The 20,863-nt window shown below is 34.9% G+C and overlaps 1 protein-coding gene and 3 non-coding genes across 9 annotated transcripts in view; 2 read left to right on the plus strand and 2 right to left on the minus strand.

Moving 5' to 3' along the window:
- LOC120771751 (ERI1 exoribonuclease 2-like) overlaps positions 1 to 8,280 on the plus strand; it is a 29,766-nt gene extending 21,486 nt beyond the window's left edge. For 4 of the 6 annotated variants that reach the window (XM_040099928.1, XM_040099929.1, XM_040099926.1 and 1 more), the window contains 2 exons: positions 7,176 to 7,366; positions 7,428 to 8,278. In XM_040099928.1, coding sequence (XP_039955862.1) covers positions 7,176 to 7,366; positions 7,428 to 8,002 — 766 coding nt within the window. In that variant the 3' untranslated portion in view covers positions 8,003 to 8,278. Of the gene's footprint in view, positions 1 to 5,607; positions 7,038 to 7,175; positions 7,367 to 7,427 lie in introns of those variants that run through there. The other 2 variants (XM_040099925.1, XM_040099924.1) reach the window with 2 other exon arrangements.
- A 3,082-nt stretch (positions 8,281 to 11,362) lies between these two features.
- Positions 11,363 to 11,435, minus strand: Trnaf-gaa. The gene has a single exon. It is a non-coding gene; the product is annotated as a tRNA-Phe (tRNA).
- Positions 11,436 to 18,257: 6,822 nt separating this feature from the next.
- On the plus strand, positions 18,258 to 18,330 carry Trnaf-gaa. The gene has a single exon. It is a non-coding gene; the product is annotated as a tRNA-Phe (tRNA).
- Positions 18,331 to 18,667: 337 nt separating this feature from the next.
- On the minus strand, positions 18,668 to 18,740 carry Trnaf-gaa. Its single transcript has one exon. It is a non-coding gene; the product is annotated as a tRNA-Phe (tRNA).
- Between the last annotated feature and the right edge of the window lie 2,123 nt (positions 18,741 to 20,863).

Genomic DNA, 20,863 nt, shown 5'->3' on the forward strand with positions numbered 1-20,863 from the left:
TGTATACATATGTATACGTATATATTTCTTCCGGATATCGAAACAGTTGGATTATGAGTGTAGATCTACTGCAAAATGATGACTTAAACCAAGAGAAACACCAAAATTAATGAAGTCCGGGACTATTAAAGATAAGACATCGAGAATCTAGGCTGGTCGATTGACTTGCCAATATGTGTATGTAAATCGGCTTGGGATATTATATATTTTTCAATCTTATTTTTAAATTTTCAAATGTATGATATGAATGATTCCTAGGAAGAAATAAAAAAATGGTTAGGTTGGGCAAATAATTAGTTGGTTAGAATGTGCGGACACATAAGAAAGAGATTGATGGCTTAGAGATCGGAATTGATATCTTTGAAGACATTGAGCGGAGCTACACTGTGCTATGACCCATCAGAAAATCCAACTTAGCAAAAATATACACCATAATAGCTTTGACAGACGGCCTCGTTAATCCGGATTAACTGCATTAAGTAAAGATAACTCTGTTGCTAACTCCCATTTAATCCTCAAAATTGTATGGACTTAGCATTCGTTAACAATTCCGTTGGCAACATTGTTAAAATTGCCCTTAAAATTGGCCATTTATTCTATTGTGAATGAAAAACAAGCAACACTAACAGCTGTTTTTAAAATTTTCAATAATAAAACAAGAAGTTTTATGTTATGATGTTATGTTGTAATGCAGTTTTAAAAATAACGTGTTGATATTATACATATATTTTCGTAATAAAAAATGTTTTCTTTAATAATTGGTCGGTTAGCAACCGCAATGTTTATCTTCTATCCATTTTCATTGAAAATATTATAAAAATGGCAATCAGCTGTTTACGAGAGTTTCTAACTCGCATAGCTGCCGTCTGTCATTTAAAAATTCGGATCTGATTAAGTGCGCAGCTAATCCGGATCAACGCTGCCGTCTGTCTAGGCTATAAGACATATTACGGTTTAATTGAGATTGTTTGAGAAATAAAATATACTTAGGTACACTTAAAAAAACAAAATTAATATTCCCAAAAAGCAATAAAACTCGAGACCTACACACATATCTAAAAATGGACTTTTTCTTATAGATTAATATATGTATGTATATGTATGCAAGTTTCATTGGATTGAATACGTTATTTTCGGCGTATTGACCATAAATCCAGCGGCTGTCACACAACAGGTACCGACTCTAAGATACTACACATATTACACATAAATTTGAGTCACTACCACGCTCCTCACCTCTGCATCGCCCGGAGAGTGGAATATTGAAATCTTGTATTCAATTGAAATCTTTATTCAGAATCTATGAATAACGGTGTATGACACTGTAAGCGAGCCGCTGTAATCTGAAATTCTGGTCAAGTACAACTTGTTCATTCTGAACGGCGGCGATGGCAGCAACTGCGGGGCAGCTTGTGTCGTAGCTAATGCTGCTGCTAGCTAGCCCTGCGCTTGGCGTTTATTTTTTTCAAGCTCCACGCTTGCACATAAAATAAACCGTCGCAAAGCGGTTTATGTCGGTTATGACCTGACAGCAAACCCAAACGTTACTTGTTTGTTGGTGCTGATATTTTTTGTTATGATCAAGCTTTGTGACTGTTGTGGTTGTTGACGTTTTTGTTGCTGTTGTATATTGTTCTTATTTTTGTTGTTTGCTTTACTCTATTTATGGCTGATTTTCATAGTCGCCAACCGTGTATGCCGCACCATCTTCGGCGCATATCATCACCCGCAACCTACCACACCATGCAAAAGTGCTGTTACAATGCAATTATACATCAAAGAAAACAATAACAACAAACAGCTGCTGGGATGAAGGAGGTTGGCAAGCAATATCACGTTTTTACGCATATATTTATGTACATATCTAACTATATGCATTAGGGTGTGCAAAAAAAAAATTTTTGTTTAGTAGGGTCAGGGTTATAGTTTTCTGAACTTCCTTATTGTAAGATGGAAAAATGCATATTTTGCTTCCAACTACTTAAAAAATATCTCGCTTATCACTTTGTTATTTTCTTTATTCATTTTATTTTTTTTTGTATGATGTGTGACCATGTGTATTTCGTAACCACTTAGCTTAATCGAAAAATTGTGTAGACCATTTTTGTAGAACACTAAATTTCCTACAAAACAATAAGTTTTGCAATTTAAAATGATTTCGTTTTGCTGTGAGTTATACAATTGAAAAGAAATAAATTCAACCGTTTACAACTTCTTTAGAAGTGTCTAAAACCTAACTTTCAGAATACCAAGCAAAAAAATTAACTTTTTTTTTACCCATCCTAATCTACATATGTAAGTATCTACTATCAATATTCCCATATGTAAATATGCATCTGGGTGTATGCCCTTATAAGAATGCCCTTCTAAACAGCGTTGTAGGCAATTAATTTTTTTCTTTAAATAGAGAATTATGAATAGAATGCAGCGGGATTGGTGGCAATTAGTCGCTGCCATGGTGGCAGATAAGTGCAATTGCAACAATAGCCTTTATGGTAAAATAATTCTAGGAAGCAGAAAATGAGCTCAGGCAGTTCGCTTTCAAAGACGATAAAGATTACAAAATTAAAAACAATCTTTAAATAATAATTATTTCTCTAGGGATTTCATTACTTAATACCTCTGCTATTTGTTACATAAGCGTTTTATTCAAGGTTTATTATTTAAATTAATTAAAGTAATTGGACCCATGCACCTTAGGGCCAGTTGAAATTATGGACAAGGAGCAACTGGACTGAGGGGATTTTTGAAAGAACTCAATTTTTGTTATCTGTTGGCAGGTGACCGACGTTAGGAAAATCTTTCTATAATTATTAATACATACATATGTACATATGTATTCACGACAAATGTTTTCTTCATATTTAAAAATCAAAAATTGTTTAAGGATAAAATCCTAATACTAGAATTAAGTATGTTAAACATTTTCTCTATTCTCTATGAGGGTTGATTACACTGGTAAACACTGTTTTTGTCCTATGAACTTTGTTATGATTTTTATTTATGTTGGTGTACCCTCATTAAAAATAGATGTATAACAGTTTTGTTTCTATCACATCCAGTTTTCTTGTGACAGCTACATATTCATTTCTGACCTCATATACATTTGTACGTTTCTTTGTTTACATAACTGCATTTAGTCGACTGTGTAACTATTGTGTTTGCTAAATTACATTTTATTTACATTAGTTAGACCGTAAATATGCCACGAAACTGTTTGAACAACCCGGAAAATTTTTGTTATGTGTGTGGAGAATTAACTTTTACATCTCAGTGTCGAAATTTCACATCACTAATTGAACAGTGCTATTTAGACTATTTTGGTTTTTCTGTGAGGAATCAAGACAGATCCTGGGTTCCACATAAATGTTGTGTAACGTGTGTGAGGCTACTTTTAAGTTGGGCTAAACAAGAATCTAGACATTTGTCATTTGCTATACCAATGATTTGGACGGAACCAAAGGATCATGTAAGTGATTGTTATTTTTGTTTGACTCAAACAAAAGGTATTACTACCAAATCGGAACACACTATCCAGTATCCAAACTTGTCTTCGGCCAAGAGACCCATCCTACATAGTGCCGAACTGCCTGTGCCGATGCCTCCAAATCGATCGAAAAGTGAGAATTCTACTCCGAAAGGTGGAGATGGATTTTTCTATCTAAAAGAGAAATTCCCTAAACTCAGCGAGGCGAAAATCAAAGAGGGCATATTTGTAGGCCCACAAATACGGCAATTGATGAAGGATAAGAGCTTTGAAAAAGAACTGAATGATCAGGAAAAACTCGCCTGGAAATGTTTTGTGAATGTTGTTCAAAATATTCTAGGTAACCATAAAGCGGAAAATTACAAAGATTTAATAAATGAACTTATGATATCATTTAAAGCTTTGGGGTGTAATATGTCCTTGAAAAGTGAGTGACGAACAAGGTGAAAGGTTCCATCAAGACATTTCTTTAGTGGAGAACCGTTATCAAGGGAAATGGAGTCCCCTAATGCTAGCAGACTATTGTCGGAGACTTAAAAGGGACCTACCGGAAGCCAAATATTCAAGAAAATCATAAGTATCTGTTAGATATTAGGAAATAATTCTGTGAGTGTGGCTGAATTTTGTACTTTTTACGAAAATATATGTTTTGATGTCACAAGAAAACATGATGTGTACATTTTTTTTCATTGATATATTATTATTTGGTGGCTCTAGTATATTCAAATTTGATATAATTTTTCATGTGACAAAAAAATTACAAATTTGTTGACCAGTGTTATTAATAGCAAACGATTGTGTTATTTAATTTAATTAGCTATTGATTTCAATAAAATTCAAATTATTCACACGTGTAGTAATAGAAGAGATAAAGTTTTAATTTTGAAAAAATGCCAATATAGTAAAATTAAAATTCTTGCAAACATACATATAGTATGTACATATGTACATATGTAAGTATGTATACTTATCTAAGTTTAAGGACATACTTGCCTATCACGTAGGTGTATACATATGTACATATGTATGTATGTATACATATTTGCTTACGTACGATTTGAATAATTTTTGATGAATATTTATAGCAAAAATATATGCGTATGTGCGTATTCCTTAAAAATAAACCAAACAAATAATATTTTTTTAGATTTTTTTATATTAATTTTGAAAACTCATTTACATTATCATAAGAACATAATTAAATTTTACATTTACGCTCTGAACACATAGAGAGCTACAGACTTCAAGCTTAATCTGTCAAATATTAAAATACACACGTTCTAATCGATACAGTTATGTAGTTATGCAGCTGTCTCAAGTGGTGAACACAATGACTGCGACGGACTGCAGCAGCACGACAGTGAACTGGAAACGTCGTTGTTCATCTTACTACATGTACATTTTGAGTAGCAACAACAACACAATGGCCGGCATGTACACAAAACAACGCAGTTGTCCATTTTGTATGTACACAATTTTGTTGTGGCCATACTAATTCCTTTCACTTCAATGAAATTTTAATATTTTGTTCAAAGTGAAATTTTTTATGCAAAAAATAAGTAAATAGGTAAATATTTTTGCTTTAAATTATCAATTGTTATTACAAATGATATAATAGAGCTATACTAGAGCTATTTTATGCTTTTATTTGTAAAGTAACTTCAAGTTTGTTAGAGCTGTGAATAATTTTACATTTTACATATTAGTGGCATCACCACTCTACCTCATCTCTCTATCTTCCATTCTACTGTCAACTCTACTGTCGTCCTACTGTCGTTGGCAAATATAGGATTAAATTGAAGTTAGCGAGAGCGACAACTGTCGGCCTGCAGTCGTGTAGTCGTGCAGCTATCAAAATAACACTGCTCATAAGAACGTGTGTATTTTAATATTTGACAGATGTAGTTTGCAGTCTGTCGCTCTCTATGTCTTCAGCGCTTCAATAACTGTGTCCATAAGAACGTGTGAATTTTAATAAAGTCTGTCGCTCTCTATGTGTTCAGAGCGTTACTGTTGTTACTTTTGAGAATTGTAACTTATCCCTTAAATATTTATTTTTCTCTTACAAAAGAGAAATTAAATGAGTGGCCTTAGTTGCTACTACACTTTCTCCATAATCTTCAGTAAACACATACAACCCTGAGTCGCAGCTGATTCGCTTGATATACTTACATATATTTACATATTTCTTTGTTCTTTGGCAAAGTCGCCTTAATATTTAATATTAATAAAAATAAGTATGAGTGCTTCTGAATCTACACTTATAGTAAAGAATATACCAATATTCATAAGCGATATAACATCGATATTACCATCGGCAGCGAAGGAAGTGAAACCATTTGGCCGCCGACGGGTGCTCCTCACCTACGAGAATGAACAGGCGGCTCAAACCGTTTTGAAGCAGTTGCAGCAGTTGGAAGTTAAGCCTGGCAAACAGCTGAATGTAACATTCTTTCGCAAAAATGTGAAACCTGTTGCAAATACTAATATTGCGAAAACGACGACCTCTAGCAAAGCGACGCAGACTAAACTACATCCAAGCAATGAGACGGCATTGCCACAAATCAGCAAGTACGTGTCGCAGCTCTTTGCTTGTGATGCTAAATTAAATTTTGTACAGCCGCCACCACCTTATCTTAAATATGCTTATCCACGTATTACACCAGATATACTAGATGCCATAAGTATTGCTTTAATGAGTAACACACGTTTTTACACACAAGTGCTGCATCTGATGAACCGCATGAATTTGGAACCACCTTTTGGCGCTAAATCGGCAGGTATGTGTTTAAGCAAACTTTGGCCACGTGATGTAAGCACGCAAACTATGGAGGAAGCAGTGGCAGTCAGTGAAATTTCTGAAGTATTACCTGAAGCAACTAAAGTGGTTGATGAAAAATCGGAATCCGAATTGGAATCTTCCGAGGAAGATGATGCCAAATCAAACTATCCACGTACATCAATGCAAATGCAGTTGAAACGCAAAGCAGCTGAAGAGCTTGAAGCGCAATTTAAAAAAAAAGCGCGCCAGCTATTGCAAACAACACTGCGAAAACAAAAGCATGTGGAGAGCATCGGTAGCGCCAGCAAAAATGTGCCTCAAAACGTATTTGAACAGTCAGATTCGTTTAGTAAAAAAAGCAAAATCGCAGTAAAAATACAACACCAACAAAGTACGCGACCTTTAGAGCCCTTTGTGCTTCCCTCAGATCTAAGTGCAACACGACTTTCACTAGAACAATTGCAGGCGCTCCCTATTTATAAGAATTACCAAATAGGTGCACCTAGTAATAAATTGTATATAAAGAATCTTGCTAAAGATGTCAGCGAAGAGGATCTAAAACAGCTCTACGCGCGTTTTGTAGCAGCTGATAACATTCAAATCAAAGTGATGCAACAGGGACGCATGAAAGGACAAGCCTTTGTGACATTCCATGGACTGAGTGAAGCAGATGCAGCTGTAATGATGGCAAAAGCGTTAGCGGAAACCAATGGTTTTGTGTTGCGGCAAAAGCCGATGGTGGTGTGCTATGGCAAAAAGTAGACAAATGTAGGCAACGAAAACATTTTATTACTATTTTTATAAAAAATGTTAAGAATTTGAGAATTATACTGTATGCATAATTTTATAGTTAAATAACTGCCTACTGATTTTGTAATTAAATTGAAATTTATTTCCGTCTTGCAGGCAACTAGGCCTTGTTGAAACTATATATGAAGAGAACGGTGCTGACAAGAACAATGCATTCAGTTACTTAAATAAGCGAAATAAGTCGCAATTATCAACTCAACGTTACAAATATCTAATTTGCATCGATTTTGAAGCAACCTGCTGGGCGGATCAAGCTCCACCACAATGGCGTGAGTCCGAAGTAATAGGTAGCATACCATATATAAAATTTTTTTATGGTTTGCTTTGACAATACTTATATCTTTGTAGAATTCCCCGCTATTTTGGTGAATGTGCAGACAGGTAAAATTGAAGCCGAATTCCATAAATATGTCATGCCAATTGAATCGCCGAAGCTGAGCGCTTACTGCATCGAACTTACTGGCATCAAACAACAAATGGTCGATAATGGCATGCCATTACAAACGGCCATCATGATGTTCCAAGAATGGCTGCGCAAAGAATTACGCGCACGAAATTTACAACTGCCGAAAATGTCCAAGGATAAAATGACTGGCAATTGCGCGTTTGTCACCTGGACCGATTGGGATTTCGGTATTTGCTTGGCGAAAGAGTGTCAGCGGAAAAGGCTGAAGAAACCTTCCTATTTCGATCAGTGGATCGATTTACGTGCCGTTTTCCGGGCGTGGTACAAATATAAGCCGTTAAACTTTGCCGATGCCATAACGCATGTCGGGCTCACATTTGAGGGGCGTCCACACTCCGGTCAAGATGACGCACGCAATTTGGCGGCGCTGGCGCATAAGATGACATGTGATGGCGCGCCACTGGCGATAACCAAGGACCTCGCGCCATTTCAACTCAACTCGAATTGCATGCTTTAAGCGTTGAGTGGCAAGCTGGTGGTGTAGAAAGTATGAAGTTTTATTTTATTTTGTATGCCTCTTTTTTATGTTATCCACTTAAAACGCTTGCAATTTTTAGAAGACTTAATGAATTATTATTTAAATGTTTCGTTTATTTACATATTTTTTTGTTTGTATAAGAATTGTTATTCTCGATTATTTAAAATTCTGTGTGATTTTGAATATATGTTTTTTGGAAAAATGTAATAAAACGTTTACTAATTAGACGAGATTTGTACATATCTGCTTAATTTTAAATGTATTTACAATTTCAATTATGTTATTTTTTTATTAATTCAAAAATAATTTATGCATTTATATTCGAACTGTACCACTTACATATATAATATGCTTATAAAATGAAAATTATTTTTAATGTTTATATAATAGAAAGCGAAAAAATATAAATTTTATTATTATTGTATTTTTTCTTTAAGTATGTATTATTATTTATGTTTCTTTTTACTTGTGTGTTATTTTTTTTTTAACTTTTTTTTTAGTCTTTCAATAAGAAGTACGTACTTTAATGTTTACCGCATACTTTTTTATGTATTTGTAAGTTATGAAAGCTCAACTACATGCATTAACTTAATGTGAACATTAATTATAGCATAAAAATTGACTAAGATACTGAAACAAGGGTTTTAGAAAAACTGCACTTTTGATACATATACATTTTATATGCGCGAAATAATATATTATAACGGTACAATAAATGTACTACAAACATGAATTGTATAAAAAAAAGAGTTTTTTTATTAAGCTACTCAAGTCGTAAATTGGCGGGAATTCTCAAAAGGAGAAAGTGACAACTTTCTTAGTTGTTACAATAGCATAATTCGTGACCGTTTACGGAGCCATAAGTGATATATTGTTGTGATGGTAACTTAAGTATATTTATTATTTATCTTTTTACCTACATCAATTGGTCATCGAATATTCACTTACATTAACCCTTTCGGGACTACTGGGATAATACATCCCACCAAATTTCTAACTTTCGTATTTTCTTTACTGTGCATGCGATTGCCTATATAATTAGTACCACAGACAGATTTAAGTGAATATTTTTAATTGTAAAGAAAAAGATAGCGGTAAATTTCAGCGCGTAGACGCCACATGACAAAGTATTTCGCAATATACGTGAAATTTGATCAGTTTTCTTCACTAATTTGCTGAAATCGGTCGAAATAAAAGCGTGATCAACAAAATTTGCATTTGTTTGCATAAAAAAGTTTTCGGTTTGTTACATTTAATTGTTTAGTGATGTTTTTTTCTGTTATAGGGTAAGTTAGAGTTCATTTTATAGAATTGGGACATACATATAATCCCAATAAGGTTTTTACGTGGGATTTCTTGTCCCAATATGTTTTTTAGAGGACGAAAAGGTATCTAACTCAGGAGGATATTGAGCGTAGTATGTCTGAAGAGTCAGACTCGGACGTTGATTTTGAGGACTCTGGGAGTGAATATTTGCTTGGGAGTTCCGAGAGCACTGAACCTGCATCAGAAACTGACGATAACATCAATGGGGCGGATAAGCCCACAAAAATAAACGACGATATACTGCCAGTTGCCCAGTGGGTAAATGTTGCTGCGGACGATTCTCAGAACTTTAATCCAAAGTATGAAATCCCAACTAAGAGAGAGACTGCAAAATCCTTTTTGATTTTACTCACGATTGCACCGAGTTCAAAGTGCATTCGAATTACTGAATGTACTAATCAGCGTCTGACAGCTATGAATCGTCGGGCTCAGTCAAAGCGAAATTTAACCGATGCTAATGAATTTTTGGTATTTCTGGGCGTTTCATTGATGATGCATTATAATAAGTTGCCATCTCTGAAGGAGCAAAAATCCATCGATGGGAAATTCAGCTATAAAAAGGTGTTTATCACGAGATCGCTATTTATTATTGTCGTCGAAGTTATATTTTAATGACTGCAGTAAGCCCGCCGACAGTTACAGAGATTATTATATCTCCGATGTTGTGCAATGTCTGAAACAAACATTTGCAGCTGCTCGAAGTGAAAGTTCATTTCAGTCTACTGACGAGTGCATGGTAAAATTCAAAGGTAGATCAAGTATGAAGCAATATATGCCAATGAAACCAATAAAGTGCGGAATCAAAATTTGGATGCGATGTGACTCAAGGACAGGATACGCTTACGATCTTAATCTTTATACTGGTAAGGAAGCAAACGCTGTACAGGCTGTACCTACCACTCTTGGAGAAAAAGTCGTTTTGAAATTGGTTTCTTCAATTCGTGAGAAGGAAGTTTGTTTAACTCAATTAAACTGTTAGAAACTATCCCATATCCCGCACTTGGGACATACATGCAAAACAGAAAGAATACACCTAAATTTGTCGGAAAGTTGGCAAGAGGAGAAAGTCAGCTTCAAATCAGCTCTGGTGGCATTTTGGCAGCCCGATGGATGGATTCAAAAGAAGTCCTCTTAGCTCCGAATTGTCATGAGCCATCGCTTGTAGACGTTGAGAGGAAGCAAAAAGACGGATTGAAGAAGAAAATTAAATGCCCTAAATGTATCGGTGACTATAACAAAATTATGGGTGGGGTCGATTGGCCGACCAAAAGACAACCGTTTATGATTTCAATCGCAAATCTCAAAAGTGGTGGAAAAAGGTGTTTTTCAAGCTACTAATAATTAGGGCACAAATTCATGGATTGTTTATACTGAACATAAGAAGCAAAAGTTATTACTAAAAGACTTTCTTGTGCACCTTGCTGAAGCAATGATTTTCGAAGGAAATAAAAGGCGTGAGACAATGCCTCGTCGACAGGGAGGAAGAACTCCTAAACGACGTGGAGCAAGAGAAGCGTTGCCGCTGCGTCCGCTGCACTTCACTTGGAATCAAAAAGCGAACTAAAATGATCTGCTCTGGCTGTAACAACGCGTTGTGCTACAAATGTTTTGAACTCTTCCACAAATTAAATTAATAGTTACATCACATTATATTAAAATTATCTTAATAATAACTCAAATAAATATGAAATTCCATTACAATATAGCTATTTTTCTAAGATTTTATTTATTTCTCAAATTTACAACAGTCGTCAAAAACTCTTATTGGGATTTTATATCCCACAGTAAATGTTTATTGGGATTATATGTCCCAGGATAAAAGGACGATTTTAGGATTTCTGAGTATGCAGGACATAATTTTTTAGCCCAATCTTTCAGTATGAGCAGAAATTTTTGTTGAGACTATTTCCGGTTTTCAAATAAAACTCCGTCCCGAAAGGGTTAAAACGAAAAAAAGCTTGGCATAATAACCACCCAACTTCTAAGGAACAAAATTTAAAAAAATTCTTTGAATGCCGAAACCCGGGATTGAACCGGGGACCTTTAGATCTTCAGTCTAACGCTCTCCCAACTGAGCTATTTCGGCACAATTATGGGATTCGTCAAGAGATTTTTATAAATTACGGTGATTTTAGTCAAACATATGTATAATATAGAGAATTCTCATGCTCTTAAAAAGCCTCTGCACCAGAGAACATAAAGACATAGAGAAGGTGCAAATTGAATTCTGATGATTGATGCAGAGAACATAAAAACATAGAGAAGGTGCAAATTGAATTGAATTCTCTATGTTTTATGTTCTCTGGTTGAAGTAAAGAATTCACCATTCTCGCTGCTATTTAGCAGAAATGAGGCTGTTCTCTGGTAGAAATGCATGTACTTATGTAAAACCACTCATTTCACCGAGAATGAATAAGATGCTTTGAAGAAAAAATATACAAAATCACATATGTACATACATATGCGCGATTATTTTGTATCATATGCACCATTTTTTCCGAAAAATGGTAATATTTTTAAATTTTTTACACAATCGGGAAAAATTAGATAGCAAATAATTTTAAACAAATTACGAAATGAAGATGTGCCAAATGAACTTAAATGTGCTCATATAAACACGACTTGGGTCATTCCTTTCATTTGTTCAAAAAAATTAATGACCTTCAAGACATACATACATACATATGTATGCATATTCGCATTATTTCGTTATCATTTCCACATTTGTAGCAAAAGAATTTCTATGGCATATACATACATACATACATATGTATGTATATTATTTCTTTGACACATTTGTCAGTATGTTTACGAAAGCAAATGCGAGCTACATACATATGCTGTACATATGTATAAACATTCATAATAACAAGTGTCGCACGCATCTTTCGCATCTTCGTTGTCACGGACAACCAATGGCCGAAATTCACGCGTTGTCAAAAAGTCAATGTGTCGAAGAACTGACGCGGCGTCAAAGCGTCACAAAATTGTGTTGTTAGTAGAAAATCCGAGCTGTGCTGAAAGAAACTAATAGCGTGATCAGCCAACAATGTAAACCCGTGGCCCGTGTCAGCTGATACGACCTATCTTATGGGAGCGCAATGTAAGTGATCAGCGAAAAACGCTACTCCCTTCCGCTTTGCCTTAGGATGCCGTAGATTTCCACGGCATTTGGTTTTTTGGCGTAGAAACGTGTCAGCTGATCGCTCTCTCACAACGCAGGGTTGCCAATTTCGATATACTGTAGTAATTATAAACGTTGTCTTAAATATGTTTGAAATTTTCTTAAACTAACTCAAAATCAGAGTCGTATGCTATTATTTATAAATATATAAACTATTTTTTGTTTTCAGTTTTGATATTTTATCTTATAAAAAATTGTAATTGAAAACTTAGATCTGTACAAAACTATATATTCCTATTGAGCAATGGCAACTTTGTTCAAATGAAAACAAAAAAAGATGGCGGATTTCTGCGTTTTTATCACGGGCTCAACTTTTGACACCATTTTTCGCTGTCCACGCTATAACAAACGATAGCCGATTATCACCGCTTCTATTGCCGCTCAATTGTAAAATATTTTAAATCGACAAGAGCAATGTTGCCACTTGTCTGTGTTTTTCCTGTGCTTTGTGAGTTTGCGAGGTTGTCAGTTTTGTCTTCCAGAAGAACATCAGAAAGTTGTTCAATTTATGATTTTTAGCTTTTGCCATCGTCGCGAAAAGACGATTGTAGGCAAAGACATGCTCGGGAGATATTACTGCGTCTGTTTTTTATGAATGAAGCGAGGTCGCTTGTTGAATGGTCTGCGTTTATGAATGGAAATGTTTTTGTTGTAAAATTTACTACATTTAGGCTTCAGCAATTTGGCGCCATATTGATTGCTGTTTTTGTAAAACAATATTTCAATTTTTTATTGGTGACATATTCACTTGTGTACGCAGATGTACATATGTTTGTATGCTTGCTCATTATTTGTTCGGCAATGTATACAAATATATGTACATATAAGTATATCTAGATGTATGAACTTGCAGATCAATGGGCGAGTTAATTTTTACCATAAGTAAAAATGAGTAAGTAATGGCTATGTTCGTAAATGCATCATGACTTGCAGCATAAGCAACAGTAGTAACACTGCAAGTTTGATGTTTGATACTTCTTATACAATTTTTGAGAATTTGCAGATACATTTGTTTGCATTTTTGAACGCGTATAATACTAAAATGGAAATTTTGCCGAATCTAACACTAGACGAAATTTGTGAGCAAAGAAATGATAGATTTTCTTTAAATTTAAGAAAAAGAAGGGTATTGAAGTCAAAAAGAAAAATTTGTAGGTACAAATGTTTGTCTTTTAAAAGACAAAGTTTTTATAGAACAAACTTTCGGGATTTTTAAGAAACAGTTTAAAATTTTAAATTATATTGAAGCTTCGAGCATTAAATGTACATCTAATGTAATACTCGCTTGCGCTATCTTACACAATTTTATCATAAATAAAGGAGGTTATTTTGAACATATTAACGATACAATAACACATGCCGATATGGAAACCAACAATGAAATCGAAGGAATTCAAGATTCCCCCATTCGCCGTGTTGATTCAGATGATATCAATGGAATCGATAGAAGAAACTATTTTACCACTCTGTTTTCATCATAAAAAATTTACTTTACCTCACCTTCCTTTATTTGAAAAATTTTTTTATTACTTTTTCTGATGAACTTCATTTTAATTTTTATTGTTTTCATTAACATTTTTAAATTCGGTCACAACTTTCTTCCACAATACTTTTTTTTTCCTTCTACCCGATTTAAACTCGTCCTCCATATTCAACCGTACTCTTAGCAATAACTGTGTCTCCGCATTACTGAGATTTTCACTAAAAATTTAAAAATAATAATTTATACAATTATTATTAACATAATTTAACTAAATTTCAATACAAAAATTAAAATAAAACAGTTTTGCACTTACTTTTCGTCAGACATCGTAGTTAAATGCAGTAAACAATTTTTTGATAGAAATTATGAGTGACAGCTGATAGAAGTGTTGTCTTTTTGAACGCTTGATTATTGCAGTGCTGCAATATTGGCATTTCTGAACATTCTGTTTGTTATGCAATCGTCATGATGCGCGTCATGATGCATTTACCAGAGAACGGCTTCCGTTGAGCGCATAAATGTTCATGCACGATCAATACCCGAACTATCAGCACATTCGGCTCAAGCGCTCGAAATGGCATTCGTGAATGTTTTCGCTACTGAGCTAAATTCAGCTCAATTGCGGTAAATTCGTTTGCTTGCTGAGTTTATTCACGCTCGTGTTGAAACAGCTCTACTCAAGCGTTCGCTCATTCGGCTCAACAATGATCGTGTTGAATGAAAACAAAAACACAAAAGAGCAAACTCAACGCCTATGAGCAAACTCAATGGGTATGAGCAAACTCAACGCATATGAATAAACTCACTGTGCTTGAATAAAAGCGCCGTCTCCTTAAGCGATTTGCAGCACTTACATACATACTTATGTCTGTTTAAATTTGAAGATTTTTTTGGCAAATATTTTAAAATATTGTTACAGGATTGGCAGTATATATGTAAATCCATTCCAAATAGTGTCATCCTCTTTAATAATTTCAGATAATATATTCCAAACATGGCTCCTTCCCTTATGTCGGCCTGACAATGTGTAGGCGTTTTTACGTATTTTTTCTATAATATCTTCTTGCTCCATATCGACGGGATGACAAATACATCCTAAAATATAAGTTGTGTACCAAATTCTTAGTGCAATGCATGTGACACATAAGCTGATCGCGAACAAAGCATACAAAAACTATATACATACCAGAGAACTGCAAAACTCACTTTTTCCTTAAATCAGCTCATACGCAAAAGTTTCTATTCGATTCCAATCACTGAGCGAAAGTGAGCTAAACATTTCGTAAAGTGAGCGAGCATGAGCTAAATATTTCGTGAAGTGAGCAAACGTGAGCAAAGCATTTCGGACCGAAGGCTCACATTGTACGCGAATGAGCCATTCGGCAACATGAGCTGATTTTTACTCAACGCTGTGTTTCGCTCAGTGATTGGACTTGAATAGAAACTTTTGCGTATGAGCTGATTCAAGGAAAAAGTGAGTTTTGCAGTTCTCTGGCATTTACGAACATAGCCTATATTTTGAGCTGCACCGAAATGTGTACTCTTTATTTATACTCTTAAGACTAACTTATTACATGTTTCTTACTTCTATTTATACTAACTAGTATGTTTACTTATTACTAGTTGATACTTTGTTAAGGTACAGATTATATTATTTGTTTAGGTTTGTTTACATACATATATATTGTTTGCTTAAAAACATTTGCTTTGTTTTAAGATAAGGTTGTTGTGCTATTCAAACTCAATGTTATTTTGATACTTGTTTGTTTAGAATTGTTTCTTGTAGTGATAGTGCATTTCAATTGTTCGAACTCAAGGTTGTTTCTGCATTCAGTTTACTGAAACAAAAGGTTGTTTTGATGTTTGTTACTATTATAAGGAATACATTCCTTAACTCGCGCACATATAACCCGTTGGTCTTGGTTCTCAGTGGGTCCAGACTTTTCAACTGAGCTCTAAGCTATCGGGGTGGTCGGCAGGTCGCGGATAGCCGGACGGCCGGTAGTAGCAGGTTAGTTACGGAATAAGTTATGACGAATAAGCAACACCCGACGAGGAGAGGCAGAAGTGAAGGTTGTGGTATAAACCCAGCTAAGCTGATGAAACCCCTGCGATAGAGACGAGCAGATACCGCCTCTCAAAAATAGGTGTGCTCCCCCATCATGCATGGGCATGGTGGGTAATACAAAAATCCAGGCGCGACGGACTCACAATGAACGGCTTCCTGGTCAGCGTCTATTCATCATGTCAGGTGCGGCTGTTAAAGTTTTTTTTTTGATCGATGTACATCGCGGCACACTGGGAGTCCCTTTAAATCTTTTCAGCAGAGAGCTGTCGAGATGGATAGGGTGATGTGAGCCTGCTCTGTCGAGGTGTTAGCCGCGGTGTCCATCAGTAACCAGCCCCTTCGGGCTCTGGTCAAGGAGTGTGCGTTGGCCGCAAGAAATTTTACATGAAAAAACAATACAAACAATACAAATGATAGCAGAAGTAACAGCAACAGTAGCAGGAACATCTATGCTACTATACTGGGAAACGACGCGGGAAACGCAAGAGATCCGAATAATACCAAAGTGCCAGGAACTGACTCCCAAAGGACACCAGTAATGGAAATATATCCATTTAAGCGGTCTTCGCGACTTAGAAGATCTCCCATAAAGATGCTTAGAAAAACCAACGCGATCAAGATAGTCGCCACCAGCGCTGCAAGAAAACATGCCGCGAGCGAAGGCGGTAAAACCTTGCGGCGACCACATGACTGAGCATGGTGAAGAAATCAAGAAGTTGATAGATATGAAGCGTACACCACAGCGAACAACAATAACCTTAGGGACCTCGTTGGCAATTTAACAAAGATGTATGAAAAAGCCTTAGAGGAGTACCAAAAGAGCAAGGAAGCAAGACGAAATATCCTAAATATGCCCGCAACAACGGAAATAACTCCTAAAAGACCTTGCGAAGAAAAACAGCCGAAAAGACAAACTCCTCCAAAAAAGAACAAAACCACCCATTTAGAGGAACCAACAAAGGTAAAACAAGAAAAATCGTTACCTTCGGCTGCACCGAAGCTAATATACCGTTCACAGGTGCATTTCTTTTAGTAACTATGTGTCCAGTTTGTATGGCAGTTACTATATATGCTATAGTAAGCCGATCTGAACAACTTTCGATATTACATTATTTCTATGAACAAGAACTCATGCCAAATTTCGTGAATATATTTTATCAAATGTTTTCTATACTAGCCCTAGACTCCAATCGTTCAACTTTGTATGGCAGCTATATGCTATTGTGAGCCGATCTGAACAACTTTCGATATTACATTATTATCTTAGATAATAACCTGTGCCAACTTTTGTGAAGATACATTGACAAATGTGAAAGTTTTCCATACAAGAACTTGATTACAATCGTTCAGTTTGTAAGGCAGCTATATGTTATAGTGGTCCGATATCGACAATTTCGACAAATAAGCAGCTTCTTGAAGAGAAAATGACGTTTACAAAATTTCAAAACGATATCTTAAAAACTAAGGGACTAGTTCGTATATATACAGACAGACGGACATGGCTAAATCGACTCAGCTCAGCTCCGACGCTTCCTTCTGGGTGTTACAAACTTCGTGACAAACTTAATATACCCTGTTCAGGGTATAATAACGAGGAAAAAGTAGATACGTTACCCTCAATTAACAAAGGACAGATACCGGGAAAACAAGATGGCTGGCCGGAAAGGAAAAGGAAGGCAGCATATAAGCACCGACCTAGGCCTGATGCGATAGTGATTGCGCGAACCGGTAGCGTGACATACAGCGATATTTTAAGGGCTGTTAAAAAAGAAGACTCCTGCAGAAACTGGGGGAAAGTGTAACCCGGATTAGAAAAACGGCCAAAGGTGAGATTTTAATGGAACTTAAGAGCGCGCAAATAAAATCAATAAGATGTGTATTTTAAAGAGGTGTTTGTGTATTTGAATTTTTAAACGATGTCAAACATAGAAGTTGCCTATAATCAACTTTGGGGCTGAAAGGGTTAATTCAACTTGAACGTTGTGTATAACAAAGAACTAGAAAATGTTTACCGTTGGCTATAAGTGAAAGATTTTTATTATTTTCATTTTCATATTTTTCCAGAATTTTTTTTTCAATCCACTTGCCCAAAAACTTATAAGAAACACGTGTTTTAAAACAGTTAGCTCAGTCTCGCCTAACAAAAATGCTCTCTGTACTGTATTTTATAGTTGCCGAAATAGCTCAGTTGGGAGAGCGTTAGACTGAAGATCTAAAGGTCCCCGGTTCAATCCCGGGTTTCGGCAAATAATAATTTTGTTTTTTAATAACTTGCTTTTAACTCCCATTAAATGCAATAATTACAAAGCACTTTATTCTATTCATAACTATAAAATATTAAATAAAGTAATGCTCTCGCTTTGCATCTCGTTATATTGAATATTTATATTTTTATTAAAGAGCTCAACTTTTTTCTTAACTTAAGTATTTTATTATTTAAAAGTTGCTATCTCCTTTACCGAGGTAGATAGCGAGAGCATTACTTTACTTAATATTTTATAGTTATGAATAGAAAAAAGTGCTTTGTAATTTATTGCATTTAATGGGAATTAAAAAGCAAGTTATTAAAACAAAATTATTATTTGCCGAAACCCGGGATTGAACCGGGGACCTTTAGATCTTCAGTCTAACGCTCTCCCAACTGAGCTATTTCGGCACATAAAATTAGTGTGTCAAGTGTTGGTTTTATAACTGACCTGCAAAAGTGCTGCCATGGTAACAATACATAATAGGGGGATTCTCTTGCTCTTGCAAGATTGCAGATTGCAAAAATCGTATACCGAAATATACAAGAGCACGAGAGCACCCATTGCAGAATCTAGTGATATATGTATGAACTGCTGATTTGGTCAATTTATTGTAAATGTCTATTGAGCATAACTATTGTGAATTGGCGCACCTTCTACATACATTTTTAACAAAAAAAAGTTTAAACAAATCTATATAATTTAAATAGAAATTATCAAATCTATTTAAAATTTACGTTCCTCAACAATTTAACGTCAAAATATGACTTTATGTAAAATGACAGCTAAAACAGGGTTGCAATTATATTTTTGCGTGATATTGCACGCAAATAAACATGGGCTTTGGTCTGATATTTTTTACAGCCCTTGCAAATATTTTTCTGCGAGTGTTTGTTGTTGTGCTGTTGTATTAGGTGGAAAAGTCTACAATTCTTGCACCGTGCAAGGGTTTTGCAAGAGCAAGAGAATACCCCTAATATATTTTGATTTTGTATTAGAGAGAATACAACACGTTCTCTGTATGTATCCAGTCTGATTTCATTAAGTCGTTGTAATTAGAAAACATACTTATTGTGTTATATAAAATAGGGTCATTTTCTTGCTCTTGCAAGATTGCACGATGACACAAAATGCTAAAATCCTAAACTGAAATATGCAAGGCGATGGGTGCTCTACCCATTGCGGAATCTAGCGATATATGAACGACTCATTCGGTCAATGTATTGAGAATGACTATTGTGAATTGGCGCACATTCTGTATTCATTCTTACGGGGCATCTCCACAGACAAAAATTTATGGCATACTAAATGTCAAAACTATTGCAATTGCCATTGCCAAATCTGTATGTGGGCATTTGTTATCATAACATAATAATTTGCGCAAAGGCGTAGGGAACGTAGGTTCGAGCTGACGTAACGCATGTTTTGCGCTCTTGAAAAATTTATTTTATCATTTGCAAAATGCCGTCGTTTAGGTAGGTTTGAGCTAATGTAGCGGTTGTTTTGAGCTCTTGAACTGTTTAAATATTTTATGTAGAAAATAAAAAAGGGAGAAAGATCCTTTTTTTTTACAAATGTATTTCTGGAAAAATAAGAAAAGGAGAATAATCCTTTTTTTACAAATGTATTTCTGGGAAAAATAAGAATTCATATTTTTGGACTACTATCTAATAATTGTGTCATAAATTTAATACACCAATTAAAATAATAAATTTAATATGAGCAATGATATTTTAATTTATGATTGTATAAGTTTATTAAATTTCAGACTTCGCAAATTCCCAACCCATTTTGCATAATTATTCTGTAAATTAACAATATTAAACTAAATATTAATTTTTAGGAAAAATGTTATTTTGAAAATGTACTTTATCTTTATAATAAAACACAACCGTCTTAATACTCACTTTACTAAATTTAATATTACCGAAATGAAACTGCCGCCGGTATATGTGTAAATGGGAAGTGTTGCGTCTTCGAAATTTTCATAGAAATGAGAACTGATCTTTCAAACTGCTGAAGTGACAGTTCATTGCTTTCAATATATGGCATACTAATTAGTATTCCATATATTGTCTCCACGGCAATGCAAAAATTGATTGGATTGCTGCTAAAGGGGAAAAGTAATCTGCTTTCAAAAAAAAAAAAAAACACAGAATATGTATATGCGGGTAAGTGCAAATGAATTTTTATTAAAAAATACAAATTGTACTTATCTTATCTTGCAGATTTAGTGTCCGTTTTAGTTATAATAACTTCCGAAAAGCCTCAGCAAAGAAATTGATATTTTATATATAATAATTGATAATTTTATATTGAATAACTGATAATTGATAATATGATTTGGGTAAAGGTTCAGGAGAGCGGCTTTTCCGAAAACGTGCACCAATTTTCACGGGAAATGTCTTAAAATATTCGTTTTTAATTCCGCTTTACGAATATGAATGGCGCGTGTCTTTAAAAACAATATTTTCTTTGTTTTAATAAAAAAAAACATCGTATTTCTCGAAATTAAAAATTCACTTTTACACTT

Source organism: Bactrocera tryoni, chromosome 3 (assembly GCF_016617805.1).
Source record: "Bactrocera tryoni isolate S06 chromosome 3, CSIRO_BtryS06_freeze2, whole genome shotgun sequence".
Taxonomy (NCBI): domain Eukaryota; kingdom Metazoa; phylum Arthropoda; class Insecta; order Diptera; family Tephritidae; genus Bactrocera; species Bactrocera tryoni.